The 22,670-nt window shown below is 44.6% G+C and overlaps 1 protein-coding gene across 1 annotated transcript; it reads right to left on the bottom strand.

Moving 5' to 3' along the window:
* Nucleotides 1-7,426: 7,426 nt before the first annotated feature.
* Nucleotides 7,427-22,211, bottom strand: LOC142575471 (BTB/POZ domain-containing adapter for CUL3-mediated RhoA degradation protein 3). Its single transcript, XM_075684862.1, has 5 exons — nt 21,834-22,211; nt 21,244-21,503; nt 20,970-21,022; nt 16,963-17,161; nt 7,427-10,231 (listed from the first exon to the last, which is right to left on the bottom strand). Exons 1-5 carry the CDS (start codon nt 21,997-21,999, stop codon nt 9,974-9,976), a joined length of 936 nt encoding a protein of 311 aa, XP_075540977.1. The 5' UTR covers nt 22,000-22,211; the 3' UTR covers nt 7,427-9,973.
* Nucleotides 22,212-22,670: the final 459 nt, after the last annotated feature.

The following is a 22,670-nucleotide window of genomic DNA, read 5'->3' as shown; positions in this document are numbered from 1 at the left end:
TATGGCCTGCTTAGCTTGGAGTGAGGCGGCGGGAAAACCGTTCTCTCTAAGTAAAAGAATTTAGTAAGTTCATTGTGCCAGATAGGAGCGTCTCTGTGTCCGGGGAGAGAGTCGCCCGATCCGAGGGCAGCGCGGTCGGTAAAGCCACGCGCAGCTTCGTGGGCAGACTCGTTGAGGTTCGGAGGAACCCTCCCCCCCCCCCCCCCCAATCGCCCCGACGTGGGCAGGGAAGCAAAGGATGGAGTGTATGGAGGTGTCGCCGTTGTTCAGCGCCTTTCAGAATTTGAATTACCTGCCGGGCTACCCGGCCTGGCATGGAGATCTAAGGCAAATGCCTTATATCTCCATGTTTCAAGGTCGTGTTGTGAGGTACAGAACATACCACACGATCCAAGGAAGGCCAGAAGCGAACCAGATCATGTCCAGCCGTGTATAAGAGATGATTAATGATTAACACATTTAATTATTGATTAGTGATTGGATTAGGGCGTATTAGGGCGGATGAAGGAGTATTAAGGTGGATTAAGGTGAATTACAGTAGGCTTTAGAAGGCGTTCGCCTTTGCGTTTCTTAGGCGATAGCTAAGGACACTATTTTAAAATTCTAGCGACGATGGAAGCGTAATTTTTTAAGGGGAAGTTTTAGGTCACATTTTTTATCATAATAAAGTAAAAGAATTCTAAGGTTACGTTACTGTCCTGTTAATGTCATATTAATGCGTACCCATTCAAGACCGCTGTAACCGATCATCTTTTGAAATGAATTGAATTTCGCTGTTCTTTCTTTTTATTTTATTTGCTGCTGTTTCTGCCTATCATATCTCATTGTTGTCCTCATAGGTTCGAATATTTTTGATTGGTTTATGTTTGCAAACCATGGGGGGGGGCGGGGGGGGAGGGGGACCCATCTCCTCATAATGCCCATTGGGTCCCGCGGGTGTGATAGTAAGTAAAGGAATTAGTCTGTAAAATGGACTGTGGTGTTCCGTGTACTATAGATATTTCTATATCTTTTTATGCCTGAAATACGAGAAAAAACGGGAAACAGATCTTTCATTTAAGCATAACAAAGATTTTACTCAAGCGTAAAAACAGTCAAGCGCAGGCACAAGACAGCACTAGATGAGATAAAAAATTAAGGCACACATACATGAAGAAGATAAATCTAGTGGCAGTGACGCAGTTTAAGGAGCTTCTGCCGTTGCCTTTGCGCGTCCCTCTCTTTGTTGATGCTTTTACAAAAAACCGAAACCTCAAGAAAACATAGAACTTTACAAGCGCTGTCAAAGCTGGTTTTTCATGCTCTGGGCACCCTAGTTGTGGAAAGGCCAGTGTCTGCAGCTGACCTGAAAAATCAGCTAGACTCGCTACATGTCACTTGTTTTTGCTAAAGAACACAGTAAAAGCGACTCCACAGCGGTTGAGAAGGTCTGACTAAGATAGACAAGGCCTCCATATTTAAAATGCGTAGTGCAATATGAAGCAGCGTCGGCACTAGCTTGATCTTTACGTACGCAAAGGTAGCCCGCACGCTGTGGCCAAGAATTTTCGGCAATGATATTTCGTGCAACATAACCTGTAGTATAGTAGATCAAAGCACTACTGCTCCTTTTTTCTTGTCTTTTACCCTGGCACTCACAAAAAATAAGGTGCATGCTTAGGATATTAAGGAAATATCGTGGGTATAGCGCAGGGTTTCAGCCGTGGTTTATCGCGGTGAATCACGTGGACAACGCCGTTCACGGTGATAGAGAACGCGCGCTCGACTAAACTGTTTTCTAAATGTTTTTCACAAACCGTAGCAGTTGGTGCCAGCCTTCTGTCCGTTCTCCTGATCATTCTTGCTCATTCTGATACCACTTCGTATCAGGTGGTGGAGTGAACAAGGATACACGCCCTTTGTTCGAGCGGTAATCGCTTCTACACAACGGCACAAAGCAGGTCCTCTCCTTGCACCGCCGCCGCATAGTTCTCGTAATGACATGCACACGAAAACAGCAGCCACGCACTCACTCTTCGACAACACCAAGAACAAACACGGAAGGCTGTAAGAACACTGAAAACGAAAACATAGAAACCGACGCAACCGCTGCGAAACTGACATGCAAAGCAGACGACACGCGCAGTCTGCACCCATCCGTATGGCAGCGGCTTCTGCCGGTTATCGTGGGCATTCATTGCAAGCGGCGCCACGCTCGTCCATTGAAAAGAGCGGGTGCACGGCACACTAGCCAGTATATTCTAGGCCAGGGTGTTCTAACTACAGTGTCTAGAATCGTGGTCTCGAATAGGTATTCTAGGCACTGTAGTTCTAACCATCATTCCCATGACGGCACAGCGCCCCTTTGCAAATTCCCATAGACAGTGGCGCCAGATTTCCCTCTAGGTGCTATAGTGAGAAACTCTATGCCCAGAAGCATAGAGTTTCTCATTATAACACCTAGAGGGTAATCCGGCGCCACCGTCTATGGGAGTTTCTTAAGAGGGCACCGTGCCGTCAAGGGAATGACGGTATATGTGTATACGAGGCTCGTGTTGGCTGGTGTTGTAAGAGGCTTCGTCTAAAACGTGGATATGGCTACGCAAATAACGCGTTCTCAAAGTAAAATCTTTATAAAATGTTTCCATTCACGCATATTACATCTTTACTCATACACAATGCATGACCAAGCGAAGAAAAGCAAGAACAGACGACCAACTGTTTCAAATCGAGCGCGAACCTTGTCGTCTGTCCTCCAACTTTAGCGGCCCGCTTATACTTTTTACGTAACATGTAGTCGTACACACAATAACAAGTTCTCATAGTTAAACAAAACATGTTTTCGCGTAATAATAAAGCTAAAACAGCTTTTCACGTGCTGTTTTAGTAGAAAATAAATTATTGTGAAAGACGGAACGGTACTTGCTGGTACTTGCCAAGCGCGTCTTTAAGGTGTCCTGTCTCTACGAGAACGATGCCAATCCGAAACCACAATATACCGGCATTCCCATGCATACCACAGCGCAGCAGCGCCAGATTTCCCTCTAGGTAATGTAGTGAGAAACTCTATGCCCAGAAGCATAGAGTCGATAGAGGAAACCACGGAGGAAGGAGGAAACTCTATGCCCAGAAGGACATTAAAGCACCCTAATGGGCAAATGGTATGAGCGTCTTCTTTGAAACGGGGAAGTGGGTCGCGCCTATAAGCCCTTCGTTATTTTGTTTAATTTCTTAAGCTATGGGTCTTTTTTTTTTCACGGACAGAACATTCCAAGTGTCAAACTTCATGAACCATTATTAGGAACTTAGTTCTTTGTCACCTTCGTTGTTTGTGGTCTCCTTACTTTTCTTCCACCAAACATCGGGTTTTGGACACCACTTATCATCAGTTATATGAAAGGTAGCGCTACCTATGCGAGCAGCGCCCACAGCGCTACCGCGCTAAATGTGCCGAAGCTTTTGTGTTAGCCAGTCTAGTTGACGAACTGGGTGCGTCGATTTCAAGTGTCGAGTACGACTAAGACGCTGCGCGGCTGTTTGAAGACGTGAAATTGGCGCCTATTACACGGTGTAGTCATACTACTCATATCGTTATCGCGTAACGTAACGACGCGCGTGACGCAAAGGGAAGCACTTCTTTTACCATTCGTGTACGTGGGTACCTCTCGCCAATGGCGACGAGACCGTGGATGTCTACTAGTCGACGGCGGAGCAGTCGGGGCATTTCCTTGCTCCCATCGCAGGACCACTTCGTCAAAGACTTGCCAGTGGGCATTCCAGAAGAGGACCGCCTACGCATACTCTTTCGGCTCTGCTTCAAGCATGCACTATCCATGCTGTCCGAGAATTTGGATGGCTTCGAAGACCTTCATCGGAAGCTGTTAGTTGAAGGTTTATCGCTGTTCGACAGTAGCGAAGACGATGACAGTTTAGACAACCTGTTGAAACTGACGACTCGGAAAACCGATACCACCGACGTTGTGCAAGCTGCCATTGCCGCCAATCATCACAATCAGTTGAAATCGCTGGTCGCAGAGTGCAAACGGTGGAAGGAGTTGCTGGCGGAGGACGTCCATTGTGAACCTGAAGCGCCGTTGGTGGAAGACGACGAGGCTAAAATTCCTGTTTCTCGACAGCGTCATTACGACATGCTTCTCGAAGGTGCCGAACGCTCAAGGCGCAGAGCTCTCGCATTACTTGCCCAGCTGCAGGCTGTGAGCGGCGAAACTAAACCTTCCGTAGCTGACCGAGAACCCGCTGACAGCACCGCTAGTGAAGCAGAACCTTCCAAAGTGGAACGAATGATCGGTGACAGCACCGCAAGTTTGTTTGAAGTGTAAACCGTACTGGTGGGGAGTTTTAAAACTGGTTTGCGTTTCGCTGTGTACTGTTGGTTGCAGTATACTTTTAAAGATTCGATAAAGCGGGCCTTTAGATGGCCTTCTATTGAATATAAATTGCTGCGTCCATTTCTACGCCACACTGCACGTGTCTATCACGGGCAGTACACACGAAGGCTGCAAGGCGGCATCCCATAAGCACCGACGCTATACTACGGGCAAAATCCGAGTATGTACTAGAGAACTCTGCTCGTATGTAGCAATAATAATATTTGGGGTTTTACGTGCCAAAACCACTTTCCGATTGAGGCACGCCGTAGTGGAGGACTCCGGAAATTTTGACCACCTGGAGTTCTTTAACGTGCACCTAAAGCTAAGCACACGGGTGTTTTCGCATTTCGCCCCCATCGAAATGCGGCCGCCGTGGCCGGGATTCGAACCCGCGACCTCGTGCTCAGCATGCTCATATGTAGCAGGCAAGTATAAAACGGTTCATAGTCCAGCGCCTGAACCGAACAGCCATAACATTTTCTTTGCCATGTACAGCCTGAATCACGCGTGTCTAGAAAAGTCAGCTGGACGATTAGGCCACAGTGTTTGCAAAAAACAGGCCGATACCGTTTAAAGGTCATGCATGGCCATACTGCATGATTGGCCCATGCTATAAGACAAACATACGAGTAACCTAGCAGCTACCATTCGGTAGCAGCAGCGGATGCCAGTGCAGTCCGCAGCCGACCACACTAGACAAGCGATTCTGACTGCACAAGGTTCCATTGCAAACAAGCTAAGCTGTCTGTTGCAATGTGAAAGTAAAAGCAGGACAGTGCAGCAAGATCAATACCATCGGGCTTTTATTTCACCCAGCTAAACTCTGGCAGATACGTGTGTTATACATGTCAAGTGTAATGTACAGGTGCACTCAACACCGAACACTCAAGTTGCAAGCAAGAGAAATGACATGTGAGCAACTTTACTGGTGTGTTGGGAAGGCCTTTAATACTGTCTCCATGCTTTGGATGTGTGGAAGCTGCTGTCCAGAGAAATCAAAACAAAATATTAACACAGAAAATGCACCAATAGAGCTAATACAAACAGACGGGCATTAAGTTGAATGCCTGTTGTACAACAAGCATTTTGAACTTTGAAACTGACTTTTCTTTTAGTAAACAATGTCAAAATGATTATAAGTTTCTGCTTCGAGACAAAGAAAAAAAGATAATTAACATCTACCAGTGGGCCAAACTGATGCCACAGGCACAAAAAAAAGACAGCCTCAGGGCCAGTTCCAACAGCACCTTACTTGAAGACGAGTCCCGGTGGTTAACAATAGTTAGTGGCAGTTGCAAGAGAACTTCCAACTTAAAGAATGCATGCTCATCGCCTGCTCCTGGCTGTAAATACTGAGAATGTCAGTGGCATCACAATATAGAGTATGCATGTGAACATGCAACATTCAGATAGTGCAGCAAGCCTGCACAGCTACCTTTGGCAGGAAACCTTCCCACTTTGCTGCCGGTAACGACATATTATGGTGGCACCTCCAAGCCCTTAACAGATTCAACTTTTTTTTTTTAATAGACAGTTGACAAATAGCCATACGTTGATAGGACTAGATGTTCCTTACAGCCGTCAGCACAATCGTTAGGCTTAAAACACATGCGCAGAACAGGTTACAGTTTGGCTTCACACAATACACCAGGAGAATACTGTCTGTAAACTACAAAACATTGCGCTGTACCTTAGGTCAGCATAAATGTAGGCTAAACATACCTGCCAACTGCACCAAACATTTTGTGAAGTATACAGGTTTATGGCTTCTTTTTAAGATTTCACAAATGCTGCATCCTATATTGTGAAAAGTAAATTCTGTTCACAAGAATGCTTTCTTTAAGGTGTTTAAAGATAGGGTGGCACAAGAGTACTTGCTTCAAGCACGTTTAGTATAGTACAGTCTGCTGTTCCCAGTTTGTCACTGCTTGTGTCCTGCTTCCAAAGTTAGAATATCACTAATAAAGTCCGTATGTTTGCCAGAAAAGTGTCTTCTAAGGGTAGAAGATTACAAAAATGCATGCCCCTTTCCAGTTCATGTGGCTTTTACGAATTTTAAGTTCTCAGGTTGGCAGGTATGGGTCAACCACATGGCCATTCGATGACCATGGTGTGCTGACCTACTTTTGCAGAAACTTGCTCAGCACGGCAACCTTCATTCTGTAGATCATACATACATCCAAGCTTACGCACTTGCATAAGAACAAAAACCGATGCACCGAAGGGGACCTTGAAGGAGGACCACACTTCGACAACATACAACCACCCCAAACAATGTGTGACAAGGCAACCACCACAACTTTCATTTTTCTTTTAATCCAGGGAGATGCCAAGTCTGCTCGTTTGGAATATAGCGTGTGCAAGTGGCAGAAGTATCTCCGAAATAAACGCCAGCCAGACATACAAAGCCACATAAAAGGGCGACCGCTGTGGAGCCGAAGCCAACATTTCACTATACTGAAATACAGCAGGGGGGGGGGGGGGGGGGGGGGACATATAGAGAATTAACTAGTACAGCAATGTACAGGAAGAACTGCACTTCCAGAAGCAAGTATGAGCATTACATTTCATTTCACGCAGCCAACAGCATCATTGATCACACACTCAAATACACACAACACAAATGCCACAATGAGATGCAAGCCCCAGGTCACATCACGAAACTTCTACGCATCTTTTGAACATGAGCTCCACATACGTCTCAATAGCGCTTGCTGAGCTGGTGCAGGAATGCAAGCACTTGCTCAAAAATCTCTACAAGAGAGCCAGCTTCTGCTGCAACTCTTAAACAGGTGTTCAAACTGAAATGTAAAGAGTAGAAACGGTATGGTTGTGTGAAATCAAAGCCTTGATTTGAGCTTGCATTACCATTCAGCAGTGGCGTAGCAACAGGGGGGGCCGGGGGGCCGTGGGCCCCGGGTGCAAGGGGTCAGAGAGAGGGGGGGGGGTGTCATATGCGTCTGACGACACCCCTGTTTCCGCCAGCTACACCCGGGGAGGGGGGTGACAGAAGACCTATGGGCCCCGGGTGCCAGACGACCTAGCTACGCCACTGCCATTCAGCATACCACACACACAGAAAAAAGGCAAAGTAAAACTTTAACAGATGACCTTGAAAGCCTTCCCTGCTGCCAGTCATTGAGAGAACAAATTGTTTAGGCTCAAATGTTGCAGGCTCAATGTACCTGCTTCCTCGATTGAAACTGTATTAACTCAGCTGCCGCACTTGACCAGTGCAATAAGGCATGCATAAATTAATCGAACCATGGGCCCAATACAAGCATCTCTTATAGAGGAGTTCCACAACCGGGCAGACTACAATGGTTGACTATTCTACATGGTCATCAGCTTACAGGGGGAAAGAAGTGCTCACAGCAGCTCACTGTGTGCTTGAAAGCCTGCAGATAAATTTATTGTTAGTACTAGATGATTGCGTTATATATCATATTGGGCACTTTTGCCTCAAAAAGTAAAGAATAAGCCTGTACCTGATTGAAGCACAACTCAAGTGCTATGGACTCCTGCCTAGACAATGTGACTGGAGCGCTTTGGGGTGAGATGGACACATTTACCAGCACTTTCTGAGCTTGTGATAGCTTTATGAAAAAAAAAAGTAAGGAGTGAAACATTTTTCCAATGGCACTGCATGCTCAGTGACATCATGTTTGGTGCCCAGAGTCGCGGCTGAGCACCAGTGATGCACGCAGAAGTATACTGTCCATGTGCTCCAGACAAGTGTGATGCAGCATGTACTAACATTTTCAGCATTTGTGTTTTAACAATGACAATCCAGCAAGAAGCGTAACTTTTCAGCGACTGTTTCAGCAACCTTTCAACAACTCAGTGCCATGTACATGGAATAAAGCATCAAATTTTTTTGATGACAGTCGCATCAATAGGGCCTTACATTATTATGAGAGGATTTGTCACTTGAGTGCAATGAATTTAGATAATGCAAGGAGAAATAAATAGTAAAGTTCAATAAAAATTAACTCTTAACTACAAAAGTGTAAGCTGCATCTGCCAACTACGCCAACACAAACAATTTGTGCACATTTGACAAAGTGGTTGAAACAGAAACAGAGGAGTCGAAACAGCCTTTTCGTGGATAACTAGGTGACTAAGATATCCAGGAAGACAGCTTCAATGATTCTTCTGACCATACATAATGTGTAAAGTGACACAGTACGGCACCACCAACAACACACAGTCCTTTCTTGCAGCAACAACTTTGCTGTCACATGTATCGGTTTCTGAACAGCTACATGTTGACAACAATATTCATTCCGACCACCTGCACGTAGACACACACTGACCACACTTTGTATCACATTACAGTTTCACAAAACTATTGAAAATGCTCACTTAGTGAATCACGAAACATTTACAGTGCAGTCCATTGCTGAAGGGGACATGGGAGCATGGGGAATGAGCAAATTTCCCTCTTTGGCAAGTATGGAAGTGGCCAGCTTTGGCACAGACAACTTGCAATAAGTGCCGCTGGTTCTTGTCCAATGATCTGTGCAGCGCTTTGACAGTGCTTCTGCTAGGCACTGTAGGCAGCACTGTCTAAGCACTGCGAACGCTTTGACAGTGCTTCTGAAAGTGTGAGCCATGCACATTCCCTTCAACAGTGGCTCTTGCTGTAGATGACACCTCTGCCCTCTGGTTCCCAAGCAGAGTTTTGCGCAGCGCAAAATCCAGCTTGAAGTCGGGTCATACCACCTCGCAATTCTTCCTAAGTTCACTCGATTCTTGCCCACATGTTGCAGAGAGATCCCAAGACCCAAAGGGGAAAAAAAAAAAACATGCCAGCTTCAGAAGACAAAACTGTGGCAAAAGGAACGACAAATACCAAACCGCACCAGCTCACCAAAGGTCCGCTCCCTAAAACAGAGATTCAACTTGTCTCCTGTCTTTAGTACACCACAAGGTTACATATGTAGTGGTGTAGCAATTTTCGTAGTGATGTCCAGCACAAATGTTGATGAAAACTGAGCAGGTGGGCACCCAGCTCTATGTATACAATATTGTTTCTGAACAACTTGGCTTTGGTGGTAGCTGAATAGAGGTGCTGGGGAGGGAGGTGTGTTGCTCAAGAAACTTCGGAACTTATGCAGTCCTCTTACATGTACTACTCACTTGATAACTCACACAAACTTCCAACAAGAGCAAAACCCCAAACAAGTGCGCCCGGCACACATTACAGCTTCCACTGAGCACATGCTCGCATGGCACAAGAATTACTAGCCACTCGCATCCTTCACTAAAAAGTGGCCACAAACAACTCTTGGGGGCAGAACTCGCCTCTGTAGAAACAGAGCCAGCATCATTAACCGCTCAATATTGAAGGCCAGACGAAACAGGGCACAGGCACGAATGGAGATGGATGCAGGATCACCTGTGCTCTGTTCCTACTGGGTGGTCACCCACAAACAAACGCCATGTGATGCATCACATCTCTTTCTGTGCTAAGCAAGGTCCATGTAGGGACAGCAGAAAGAAGCCAAGCTCGGCTTGCAGCGACCGCATGACAGCTGCCGGTACCTTGCCCCCGCCGGCGAGATTCCGCGAAGGAGTAAGGCAGCGACACAGAGGCTACCTCAGCTACTCTGCTTGGTGCTTCGTATACGGCCCAGGTGGCACGACTCCCGGGAATCGCGTGCACTGGCACAACCGCTGCAGGAGCCTACTGGCACGCGCCGCTCGTCCTCGTCGTCGCTTGTGTAGCAGGTGGTGGCGCGGGCGACAGCACCTCGTGTGCTCGTTGCCTGCATCAGTTCCGGGTCTGGGCCATTGCGGTTTTCGTAGAGAAGGATGTTGAGGGTCTCCTCATATATGCGAGCTTCGGGGAACTCAACCTGGTGAGAGAAATGCAGAAGTTAATTAAATTAAATTTGTGGGGTTTTACATCATGAAACTGCTCGGGGGGTAAGATTTTGACCACCTGGGGTTCTCTAGCATGCACTCAAGGCATGGTACACGAGCATTTTTGCATTCCACTGCCACCAGAATGCCGCTGCTATGGTTGGTATCAAAATCACAACCTCCTGTCAGCAACAACATTGCTACCGAGGCAGGTAAGAAGTGCAGAAGACAACGAACAATCACACAATATGGACAGGGTGCTTCATTTGTCATTAAGTGAATCCAAGGAAGTTCCACTTCGTCTAGCTGTATTGCGTACACTGTAATAAGAGCTTGAACTGTAGGACACAAAGACAGGAACGACAACACAATTTTTGCGAAATAAAAGTCAGTTGCAAGTGAGTGCTTATGCTGTTCTCACTAACCATGTTGCGTGCTACAATTTGGGCTATTATTATCATTCATAAAAGGAGTGCAGCAGTATTCAATTGTCCTGACAGACACCAGGGATGGTGCAATAATGACTGATCAGCTCTTACTAAGACAGGTTCACAAACTCGTAATTACTTGAAAACGTATGTCACAACTGCAGAATCAAGCCAGCCAGATCCTCATGCATCCCATTTAGTTGGTATTTACGGATATTTTTTTATTATTTATGTACCTCAAAATACCCCTGTTGCAGGGTTTTACATGAGGAATGGTTAACTCTACATAGAAACAAATCAACAACAGGAAAGGAATACTAACTACAAGAATGCAAAACTATGAATAATAAATACAAATGAGTAGTAAATACAACACATCTAGTAGTAACATAAATAAATGTAGGCATGTGTAATATTTAGCACATTAAAAATTTTTTAGTTCACTTGATGTATACATATAAAGAATTCAATGCAGCATCTTACAACCTGGAGAAAGCGAGCAATGCATAACACTATTTAATATCAGCCAGAAGCGGCTTTAAATTAGTCAGGGTCGGTATTGCTTACAGCATCTACGAGTAACTTGTTTCAATCTTTCGCTGTTTGGATGAAAAATGAAGTCATATGCGTAGAAGTATGGGCATGTCAGGGATGAATGGCTTTCTGGTGACTTATGCGAAGTGAGAGTTGATGAGCGGGACTGATGACGGCAGGGTTAATCGACAAGCGCTAAAATTTGTGAAAAGTGGAAAGCCTCAAAATTTTGCACCAGCATTCAAGACTGAGAAGGTTGGCCCAGGATTTTAGTGATGCGACGCTAGTTAGATAAGAGTAAACTGAATAAATTAACCTTGCAGCAATACTTTGGCCCGATTCCAACATGTTTGAAAGGCTAACCTGATGAGGGTCCCAAACTGTGCTGGCATACTCGAGTATGGGTCGTACCAGCATTTGGTAAGCAAGCATTTTCACGGAGGACAGGGTGTGTTGCAAGTTCCGATGTAAATACGCGAGGGTGTGGTTACCATCATTTGTGATGTTAATTATGTGAGACGACCATGTAAGATCACCAGATATGCAGATTTCAAGATATTTATATGAGCGTAGGGAAGATATATGGGAACTGTAAATTGTGTACCATGTTTTGGAATACGACAACCGATGCTGGAAGGGAGCAAGAGCAGTTTTCTTGGTGTTGAGGGACATCAACCACATGTCACACCATGTTTCGACGTGATGCTGATCATTTTGGAGCTCGGTAGAGTTAAGTTTGTTGTTGATGCTGCGGTAGATAACACAGCAGTCGGCGAACAATCGAACGCTAAGAGAGATATTATTAGGCAGATCATTTATATAAATTAGGAGAAGCAAAGGACCCAGAACCATGCCCTGGGGCACGCCCGAGAGAACCGGTGCTTTACGAGACGCACAGTTGTTAGCCCACACAAACTGTTGACGATTAATGAGGAAGTCACGCACCCAGTTCAGGACAAGGAGGTTAAGGTTTAAATACGAGAGTTTAAGTAGAAGGCATTGGTAAACAAGTGTCAAAAGCTTTCTCAAAATCTAAAAAGTGTGCGTCGACAGGCACGTTAACGTCTAGGCTGGAGCTGATATCGCTAATGAACAGGGCTAGTTGGGTAGAGCATGAGCGATCTTTTAGAAATCCATCTTGGCAGGGCTGACAAAAACTTACAGATATTAGAAATTTAATTATAAGTGAATAAGTTATGTGCTCCATTATTTTTGAAGGGACACTCGTAATCGATATAGTGCAATAGTTCTTTCGCTATGATTTAGGGCCATTTTTGTCCATAGGAATTATTTTGCCAACCATCCAGTCATGAGGTACAATGCTGATCATGAGGGATTGCTGGAAAACCTGCAATAAAAGAGTGCCGGATATGTATTTTGTATTCTTTAGGATCTTTGCATTGATGCAATCGATTTCAACTGACGATGTTAGTTTCAGGCACTCAATTATTTTTGTTAATCCGTAAGCTTCAAATGTTATGTCAAGCATCTCATGGTGGTCAGAGTAGGTATAATCTGGGAGATCGCCTAGGGGCTCCTCAGCAAACACTGAAGAGAAGGTAGAGTTTAGTATTTCAGCGACGTCCTCTTGTTTTTCACAGGAAAGTTGAGGTCATCACAGAGTGACATAGGTGGACGAGGTATAGGGTTGATAACTTGCCAGAATTGTTTACTATTGTTTAGTAGCATAGCCGGTAATGTGGATGATAGGAAGGAACTTTTAGTTTTGGTGGTAAGAGTCAAATTCCTTTTCAGTGATGTGATACCTACTCCATCTAGAAAGTCAGATTGTTTTGACAAACGAAATAGTCTTTTATTCTAGTTTTTTAGTTGCTTTAACACACTGTTAAACCCCGGTGAAGCTGGACGTTCTGTTACGGTGATGATGGGGACGTATAAGTCAACTAATTCTTTCATTTTATTTTTGTACAGGGACCAGTTCAACTCGACTGAATGTTGAGAAAAGTCATTGATAAAATTTATAGAAAAGTCTTTGTTTGCTTTTTAATGCATGTTGGGTCACAAGAATATGTACTGGGAAGTACTGCATGATCACTGAGAGCAGGTAAGTGCGTGAGCGGTGGAATGTGATCGGGATGGGTTGTGAGCTCGAGGTCTAGTATGCTGGGTGAACGTGCGATTTCTCTTGCAGTCTTCATGACAAGCCGAGATAGGTTAAAGTGAGGCATGTGTTAATAAAATTGCTTTCGATGGGACGTTTCGACGCCGTCAGGGCAAGACCGTTCCACCTTATTGAGGGAAAATTGAAATCTCCAAGTAAGAGTAACGCTGAGCGGGGGTGCAATACAAGCAGAGAATGTAGCTCATCATGGAATTGGTTGACGAAGGGACAGTCAGCGTCCGGAGGTCGGTAACAGATGCTGATAATCAGAGGTGGGTGGAAAACTTGCAAACGTACGAAAATGGTTTCTAGATCACTATGGTTAACAAGTTGATAGCAGCGTAAGCTGTGGTGAGTTGCAATTACGGCACCCCTAGCTCGCCTGTTAGCGTGGTCGTGCTGTAAGATATCGAAGCCTGGCAAGCAAGAAGTGATTTCGGAATCGTCAACGGAAGGATGCAACCATGTTTCGGTTAGTGCAATTATTTTGCTTTCTATAGTGTCAATTATGTTATGCAAACAATCCAGCTTCGGTAATATACTCCAAACATTAGTGTAAAGGAAAGGCACAGAGTTAGGTTGTTTTCTTGCACGAGTGATGGCCTTTAGCGGGCGACTAGCAACAACTTTCCGAGAAGCGTGGTCATACAAGAACATCAAAATTCCAATGCTTAGCTTGTTGTAGCATAGCTTGCAGGGTTTGCCCTGTGCTCATGCGAACTCGAGTAGTTGCTCCGAGTGGCTGGAGATTAGTGTTTGGAAATGCTGTATGAAGAGCCCTTCAGTTTTCTGGCACTTGATAGAAGAGTCTCCTTCAGCTTGAAATAAGCATGTCGCAGAGCTGCGGCGATGCTTCTTAGCTGTCATACTACAAACAAGATGCCATTTGCAGTGCCGATCTGCAGTTTTTCGCACTATTGTTTGATCCCCAGGGAGCCGGCAGAAGTACTGGTGTGGGAGCACCACATAGACCCCATTGTGCTTTACAGTGCTGGGCAGGGGATCATGCATGAAGGCAAAAAGATGCAAGTACCACGTGAATGCAGTGGTAGCCCATTTGTTGTTCACAAACACTTGTAGTCCACTCAAAATTACTAGCTCGAGTAAAATTTACACACGTACAGATGAGTGCAATGAAACATTTGATTGCATTTGAACGCTGATGGAAGAACTTTTCAGTGCAACACTTAAAGCATGTCAGGAAAAATTATAAGTGAACTACTAGGCAATGCCATGTTTTGTTGCGGGCAACCAGAACCCGTGGAACGGGAGCCCGAGCCCATGGGCACTGATGGAGCAGGGCCTTTCCACTGCAGCGAAGCCCAGAAGGCCCCCCAAGAAGAAAGACAGCTCGGCATTAGCCAAACTTTTACCAAAACTAGACGACCTAAAACAAAATGGAGTATCTCACCACAGAGAAAAAATGCAGCTGCGGGAGCGGCTAGTTTACGCTTGTGAAACAAAACAATAAATGGGCAAGCATATTTATTTTTCATCGTGTCCTCGGACGTTTTCACTCAACACACATCTCCACCAAAGTGTGGAAGAGAAACAATCTCCACAGAAGAAGCACAACCGTGATGTCTATTTAGCGCTGCCTCCCTCGCAGATGATGGCACGGCTTGCGATGGCAAAATCGTCCTCGTTGTCTATCGAACCACTGTTGTAACTGTCTGAAATTTCATTGAGGTCATCTATGCCTTCACAGCAAATGTTGTGCAGCACACACGCTCCAAAGATGATGAGGCAAGCGTGGTTTATTGTGGCAGCCTCAATGAAGTACAACCTTTGGAACTGCTGTTTCAATATGCCAAAGGCATGTTCAATGGCCACCCTTTGCTGGCTGTGCCTTCTGTTGAAGCGTTGCTTGAAAGGTTGAAATGTGGCCCCACAATCTTCGTAGGGGGTCAACAACCAAGGCAGCGGCGGGTAAGCTGCATTGCCAAGAATGTAATCCTCATCGCACTTTATTCCAGCATCCTTAAAAGAAGGGCTGTGCCTCAAGACACAGGCGTCGTGGGACGACCCTCGAAAGCCCACAAACACATCAATGAAGCGGCTCCTTGCATCACAAATGCTTTGCAGTATCACTTAAGGAAATTTTTTCCTGTTGAAGTACGATGACGTTGACTCCTTTGGTTTCAATATTTCAATATGACTGTCATCCAGACATTCCATAGTATTACTAGGACCCTTGCCCCGACTCCTTGACAAGAAGCCTGCTTTGCATACTTCCTGCCCTGCTCCTGTTGGCCACAATATGACTTCAGCGCTTACGATGGACAATTAAAACACCTGATCAGACACAGTGACACGAATTATTCAGACCCGTCAGACGTGTCGGCAATTTTGTACATGCTATTCTGAGAACCCTAATAGCTCAGCGCTATTAGGCATGCCTTCCCTGCTGGAATTTGCAGGTGTCATCTGCGATACCAACAGGAAAAATTTGAACTTTCAAACCTTCTTGCGAAGCTTTTGAAGGTGTTCCTGGAAATACGAAACAGCCTCCCGATTTTAAACTCATAGTAGCGACCAACAACATTCTCGTAATAGTTAGGAAATTCTGTTTTGGTCGCTACAAACGAGATGGACTCCAACTTGGCACAACAGCATGTTGGTCTCTTCACCTTCGCTGTCAGAGTCGATGAGTTACATAACGGTGTAAAGAAGTGCACGCATGGTAACAGAAGGTCATGTACAAAGGCATGCAAACAGCACAGAAAGTATGAGTAGACACAACGGAGATATGGCAGATGACAAGCTTGCACCTATGCGCTCGATTGAGAAAAAAAAGAAAGGCTGGATAGCACTTGCAAGCACCCTGCAGTTGCACCATCTGAATGGCATTTGCACAACACCAGCACCACCTGAACTTTTTCAGCGCTGTTCCTTGAACAACATGAATTTAAATGTGCTTTTATTTTTTATAAGTGCACGTTAGACTTGTGGAAATATGGTATTAGAAGCTGCTTAAGTTAAAGGATTTCAATTGGTTCAAATCTTTTTGGCTTTCCAGGGCAGAGCAATACAGCCAATATCAGCTTATATAAAAGGACATTTGTAATGTAAGAGTGGTCTGGACATGTCGATGTTTGATTTTCCCGAACACTTTGTAAGTTGATGTGCGCCACTAAAAGATGGTGAGGCTTACCCAACTGCACCATATCGTACGTTCACATCTCTGACGTCCCAGGTGTGTGCACCTAGGGACTATCCTCTCCACTGAGAATGCAAACTGAGAATTGGCCACTTAATCAATCATGTACTTTGATATGTTTGCATATCAACTATTGTGCCCCATATTTTGTTCAGCTTCACATTCCTTAAGTGAACATTTGCAGTCTTCAAGAGTTTGAATTAATGCAAGTCAAGAATGGGCATCCACAGAAAATTCTGCAGGGTAGGACGGCGATTTTAACGTACCAAACATGGGGAGCGATTACTAGCAGTTAAATAGTGTTTTGCAACATGATCGCAGTATTTTACCATGTTTTTCTTCCTACCATTCACGATTTGAAACTTCTTTGAGAATCGGTGGCTGAGGTGGACAGATAACCCCAATTCCTGTGGACATCCATAACATCAACCATATTTCAAAACAAAGCAAGGTACAAACAAACACTGGAACACAGCTTACTTTGGTGTGCTTCTTGTCTGTTGCGTAGACTATGGATGTGCAGCAGACCTCGGCAACTTTTTTGCCGTGGCCATAGAATGTCCAGCAGCAGATCTCATTGCTACCTATCACATCCTTTATAAACAGGACACGGCTGCAGAACCGCAGTGACAGCCGGTCAAACATTTCCACATTCTTGAGGAGATTGTCATCCGACGTGCTGCAAAGACCGAGGGAGTGAACAGCAGAACAGCTCAGATCAGGTTCGAGGCAGTAGTCATGTGAACCCATGGATACATTTGTGAATAGCTCTGTAGCTGACACACTGTACCCAGCAGCTAGGTAAAACACGCCTGCGCTGTCTGAGCAAGAACTTCTGCACATGATTTCTCAGACTGAGTTTTGGACAGTGCCTGAAATGGTACTGCCAGTATTATTCACCATGTCGACTTCGTTACACAAACACAACACAGGCAAAACTGTTTAACCGTGGTGTCACATGCCCGTTTTTGATCGCGATCGAGGCCATGCGCATAGTATGTTCATGCAGATAGGAAATCTTCTTTACGGCTTCAAGTCGCACCTTTCACATCTAGCAGATTATATAATCACCGCAGCTTCATGCGCATCTACGGGAACACTAATGCATTCAATTGGTCAACGCTTCCTCGTGCCATGCGATTGTGGAACGCTCTTCCTGATTTCATCGTCTCCGAATCTAATCCCGATAAATTCCGCCAGCTCATCAGTTCATATTCCACCACCTAACTTCAATAAAGTGGATGACGCTTATTCTTATTTTTCCAGTTATATGCTCTCTTGTCTATGAACTCATTATTTCGTTTATTATTCTTGTATTTTTTAGTATTGCTTAGTATTTGTATTGGCGTGGCTACATTTCTTTTTTTCATTGTTTATTGAAAGAACTGTATCGTTTGTCTTTTTTCTAATATGTACATTACCGACCCTGTTATTTTTGTACAAAGCTTTAATGCTTGTATAAGACGTGTATACATTTTTCCACTGTCTATTAGTAATGTATGTCTATCATGTTTTGTTATATGCCCTGTATACTCTTTTAATCCTTCTGTAACGCCCCCCTTACCCAATGCCTCATATGAGGCCTGTAAGGACATTTTTTAAATAAATAAATAAATAAATAAATAAATAAATAAATAAATAAAAATCCAGATTGAATTTTTCTATTCTGATTGGCTCCCTTCCACAGCTTGCACAATGTAGCCAAATACAACCAAGAACTTTCGTGCCAATTGGCCTCGATCGTGATCAAAGGCGCACTATTTGACACCCATACTTTGCAGCAGCAAAGCTTTGCAGTTGACTGAGACAACAGCAATAACCGATGAATTTACAAAACAACCCATGAAATGGTAATGAGAAGCATTAATTCTTGATACTTCTTGCTTAAAGGTCAACTGAAATAAAATATTGGACTGCGTAGAAAGATAGTGCAGACAGAGTAGGGGCCCCTGTAAAATTGTTCGCTTTGAAATACCAAAAACTCAAAACATGGCACCATTACCACCTGCTGGAAATGATGCAGAACCTGCATAGTTGGGAAAAGGCTTAGCACCTGAGCACGACCTTTGAGATTAGGCAGTGCCCATAATGCGCTAAAAATCTTTATAGAGGCCAAGAGTTGGGAATTGTGTCATATTCGCTGGCTACCTAAGAGCTTATGTTATCCATTTAGGTGCTATTTAAAAGCTGTTAATAAGAAAATTAAACAATTACCAGCTCTGAAGCTTTGCCAAGATTGTTCCTGAATTAAGCATGACTTATCTCTTAACTTATTCATCAAAAATGAAATTTCATTGTAGCTGGCCTTTAAAATAGAGTAGCATTGGCATTCAAAGCACTCACTGCAACATAACTACTACTTTTATTCATTTAGCACAATTAGTAATGCCCTTCTCTAACGGTCATGCTAGCCATAAGAGTCACTACTTAAAAAAGGTGAGCTATATACATAGGGTCCTTTGTTTTTGGGTAAAACCTGATAATTCCAAATTTTTTGCACACCATACAAAATTCATGAATGTTGGTTGACCCCGATTTCTCCCCAAATTTGGCCCTTTCAGAAAGGATAATAATAAATGGAGATATTGCAACACTAATCACCGGCCAATTTTTGTGAACAGGTCGCCACGATATATCATATCATTATAATCATTACTGTATAGACTCATGTAAGGGCCGCGTGTTTCTTTCCCGAAAATTTTGACGAAGTGCGGCCCTTACATACACGGGACCAAACCTCTGGCTCAAAATGGTGCCTACACAGCCAGCGACTACTGCCCACTTTGCATGTACCATTGCATCAGTTCAGTTCTTTATTTCAGACAGCAATGTCTCGGACAGATGGGCAAAAGGCAGATGTGCCCTGCCTGGCGGGACTCTAGCATTTGATCTCTATAGCGCCAATCAAAGGTCAATGCGCAGCTCTCAGCATCTAGCACAAGGAGTATACTAATATATTCAGCGTGTGCCGGCCTTTAGTGAACGAAAGTTTGTTGCCATTTTAATAGCGACGTTTATATGAATATGACAATGGCACATTACATTGCATTTCCCACACATCGCATAATGTGAACAGTGGTAATGTGCTAGGAAGCAAATTAATGCGGTACTGAGATTGCTGTACATTGCGAATGGTAGCTGTGACATTGAGATAGTGTTCACTGAACTACTTTATGTTGAAGGAGATGTGACTGAGTTGTCTAGTTCATATTCCAATAATTTGTTGCAAGAGAGCGTATTGAGACACACTAAAACAGGATGACAACAGACGAGGACAAAAAGTCCAATAGGTCTAGGATGGACACAGAAATTCTCCCAATGTATATGACACACATCTAAGCCAACAAGTGCTTGCAATATAAGAAAAAACGTCACACCTCCTGCAAAGCACACTCTTGTGTAGTACTTTTTGTACTTCTTTTCTGTGTTGATTAAAAATTGTAGAGAAACTGTGAAAAACAGGTAACTAAACCCATGCCTATTCATTTTTTTGTTAAACTGGCTTCTTTAAAATGCATTAATAATTGCCTGACAACAAGCATTTGTAGAGACGAGTTCCATCACATAATTTGCGAGCAGCTCTCTTTGCCGTTGCATGTTCATGCAAGTGATTTTGCTTGTTTAGATAGGACGTTTGTGTCCAAAAAAAGACCATTCCTTGTGTTTTCTTTGAAACTTAAACAGAAAATACCCGAATATTGGACTGCTGGGCAACAAAACCCCAATTTCTCCCCGGTTTTTGTGCCAGACAACAAAACCTCCAATTTTTCCACGGGAAATTTCAAAAAGTATACAATACGAAAACGAAGGGCCCTATACGTACACCCGAGTGCCACTTTGCTTTACTAAGAAAGTAGTTGCATGCCAAGCTTGAAAAGTGTAATTTGACAGACAGCTAGAAATGGATCCAATGTAGCTGCATGAATTCACATGCATAATGGTCTTGTCCAGATTTGAGCAAAAGCACACTATTCTTATGTTATGCACTGATCTCTCTCAATGTAAGGCTACCAACGGGTACTGTTGAAGTGTGTGTAATGCTATAAATCAAAACATCAAATGTAGTAGCTTTCTGCCAACAAAGTTTTTAGTCACTTGTCTACTGAGAACAGATCATATAACCTTAATTAACTAGCCATTACATACTCATCAGATAAGTAATATAAAAGACAGAAATGGCACAATTGCACTTTCAGCGTCGATAAATTTACATTCTAAGAATGTGAGTTTTTTACAAGATCACCCAAACCCTCACACCAAGTTAGCATTGAATCACCTGTAGCAGTAGCAAAATGCACCAAAGCTTGAACAAAGACATGTACACTTGTCGCAATGGACATCCAGTCATGAGAAGTTGTTTACACGGAATACGTGGCTGGGCTCATTGAACACAGGAAGTTGCAAAAGAACCCTTTGTGCTGTGTTGTGTACACACAATTTTATCTTATCATTGCCATTTAACTGCTGACAGAAAGATAAAGCCGTACCTGGTATAGGAATACTTGTTGTTATGTCTGTTGATAAGCAGCTTGACCAAAGGCTGAAACAGCACATAAACAATAAGTTATTCAAAACACATTTCACATGCATCAATTCTTGAAAACTCGAGTGAAGCTTTCCAAAGGTTCTCAAATGCAAACTAAGCCTCATGCTGCTAAAATGAAAGCAAGCAGGTGCGCCAACAGTAAACAATTTGCATTCATACGCGATGCGCTGTAAATCATGCACGTCTGGCATGCTAACGTAAAGTTCGAGGCTCACCTTAGTCGAAGTGCTTATTAGTAGGTTTCCTTCTTTTTCGTTTGTGATAAGTGGGACTCTGCAAATTGGCTCTTGCGGGCTCTCTTTCTTCTGCAGGGCGGCTTCGCAACTTTCGACGAGCGCCTGGATGAGGTAGTATTTGGCTTCAGCCAATAGCTCCGCAATCTCCCTCGTCGACTCTGGCAGCGGCACCGAACCGTCTCTCAGAAAGTTCAGGATGGTACCGAAGTGTTTCCCGCATCTGTCTATGAGGATCCAACCTAAGAAAAACGACCAAGGAAACGAAAAAATAACAATGAGTACATAATAAGTACAGAGTCCATGTAGTCAGTATCGCACGGTTACATTAACCACGCGGAGTGTGAGCGTCCGTTCTGCAATTACACCACCAGACACGGAAATAATGATCACAACATTCCTTCCCCCATCTCGTTTACAGCGACAAAGCCAACACAGTTTTCGAGCTGAAAACGAAACCGGGCGCAGCAACACGACGAGCCCTCGTCGGCAATGGCTCGTGATGGGAGTGGCATAAACGGCACTGCCTGACGGATCAGCGAAACCGGCAGAGGCCCGCAGGGATCACTCACCTTCCGAGTCGGTGAGCACCTCCATGCGGCCGCTGAACATGGCCCTGAGCATGCTGTCATGTTTGGTGAGGGTGCCGATGGTCGTGTAATGGAGGGACCCGCCTACGTTTAGCTTCACATACTGGCTCGGGCTCCCGTTGATGACAGTCCGGTGATCGCCAGACATGGTCCTGGCCTCCTCGGCTGTCGGTCCTTGCGGCGACGGCAGCGTCGAAGCGCACAGCGCGTCTATGGTTGCCGCGTGTTGGCCCCTAAGAAAATGCGTCAGTGCGACGGGCCAAGATGGGAGCCAGCGGCGCGAGGAAAATACAACGCTCCCGACCGCACTCCCCGAATCTCCGATTTCTGACAACGCGCGCAGCCACAATCGCTCGCGCGGAGCTCACGTGACCCAGAAATGGAGTGCCTTCTTGCTCACGGCCACTGTAGCTTCCGCTGCGTCAGGTAGTGCGACCGAGGCCGAAACCGAAACTGCTTGTGGCCTCCCACCTCGACATGCGTCGACGCCGTTTCAGGCCGGTGAAAAACGCTGATGCGGTTCGTGAAAAATAGCGCAATAAAACGTACTTGTGTACCCAAAGCCCTTTGTATGCACAATACTAGCTAAATCTTCCGAGTGTTTTCACTAATGTAATACATTCTTTCTCTGTTGTTGATGGGTAAGCGAGCACGTTTATCAATTTATGTTACGCAGCTGATTGAAGGATCCAGCTAATGGGTGGTTGAGTGGTCGAGCGAACAGGAGTTAATCACGCACAGCTGCCGTACGCAGTACGTGCAAGGCACGCTACCGCTCGTTAGCGATTCACACTTCCTTCAAATGCAAGTGAGATCTTT

The sequence above is a fragment of the Dermacentor variabilis genome, chromosome 3, assembly GCF_050947875.1.
Source record: "Dermacentor variabilis isolate Ectoservices chromosome 3, ASM5094787v1, whole genome shotgun sequence".
Lineage (NCBI taxonomy): Eukaryota > Metazoa > Arthropoda > Arachnida > Ixodida > Ixodidae > Dermacentor > Dermacentor variabilis.
Note: the sequence above shows the minus strand (reverse complement) of the source record. Positions and strands in the feature narration are given on the sequence as shown.

What these genes read in the sequence shown, in the direction of transcription:
- LOC142575471 (XM_075684862.1), bottom strand. Translation starts at nt 21,999, where the DNA reads ATGTCTGGCGATCACCGGACTGTCATCAACGGGAGCCCGAGCCAGTAT. An exon ending in TAATAAGCACTTCGACTAAG is followed by an intron (nt 21,023 to 21,243) that starts GTGAGCCTCGAA and finishes GTGCTGTTTCAG; the next exon opens with CCTTTGGTCAAGCTGCTTAT. An exon ending in AACAAGTATTCCTATACCAG is followed by an intron (nt 17,162 to 20,969) that starts GTACGGCTTTAT and finishes CGGTCTTTGCAG; the next exon opens with CACGTCGGATGACAATCTCC.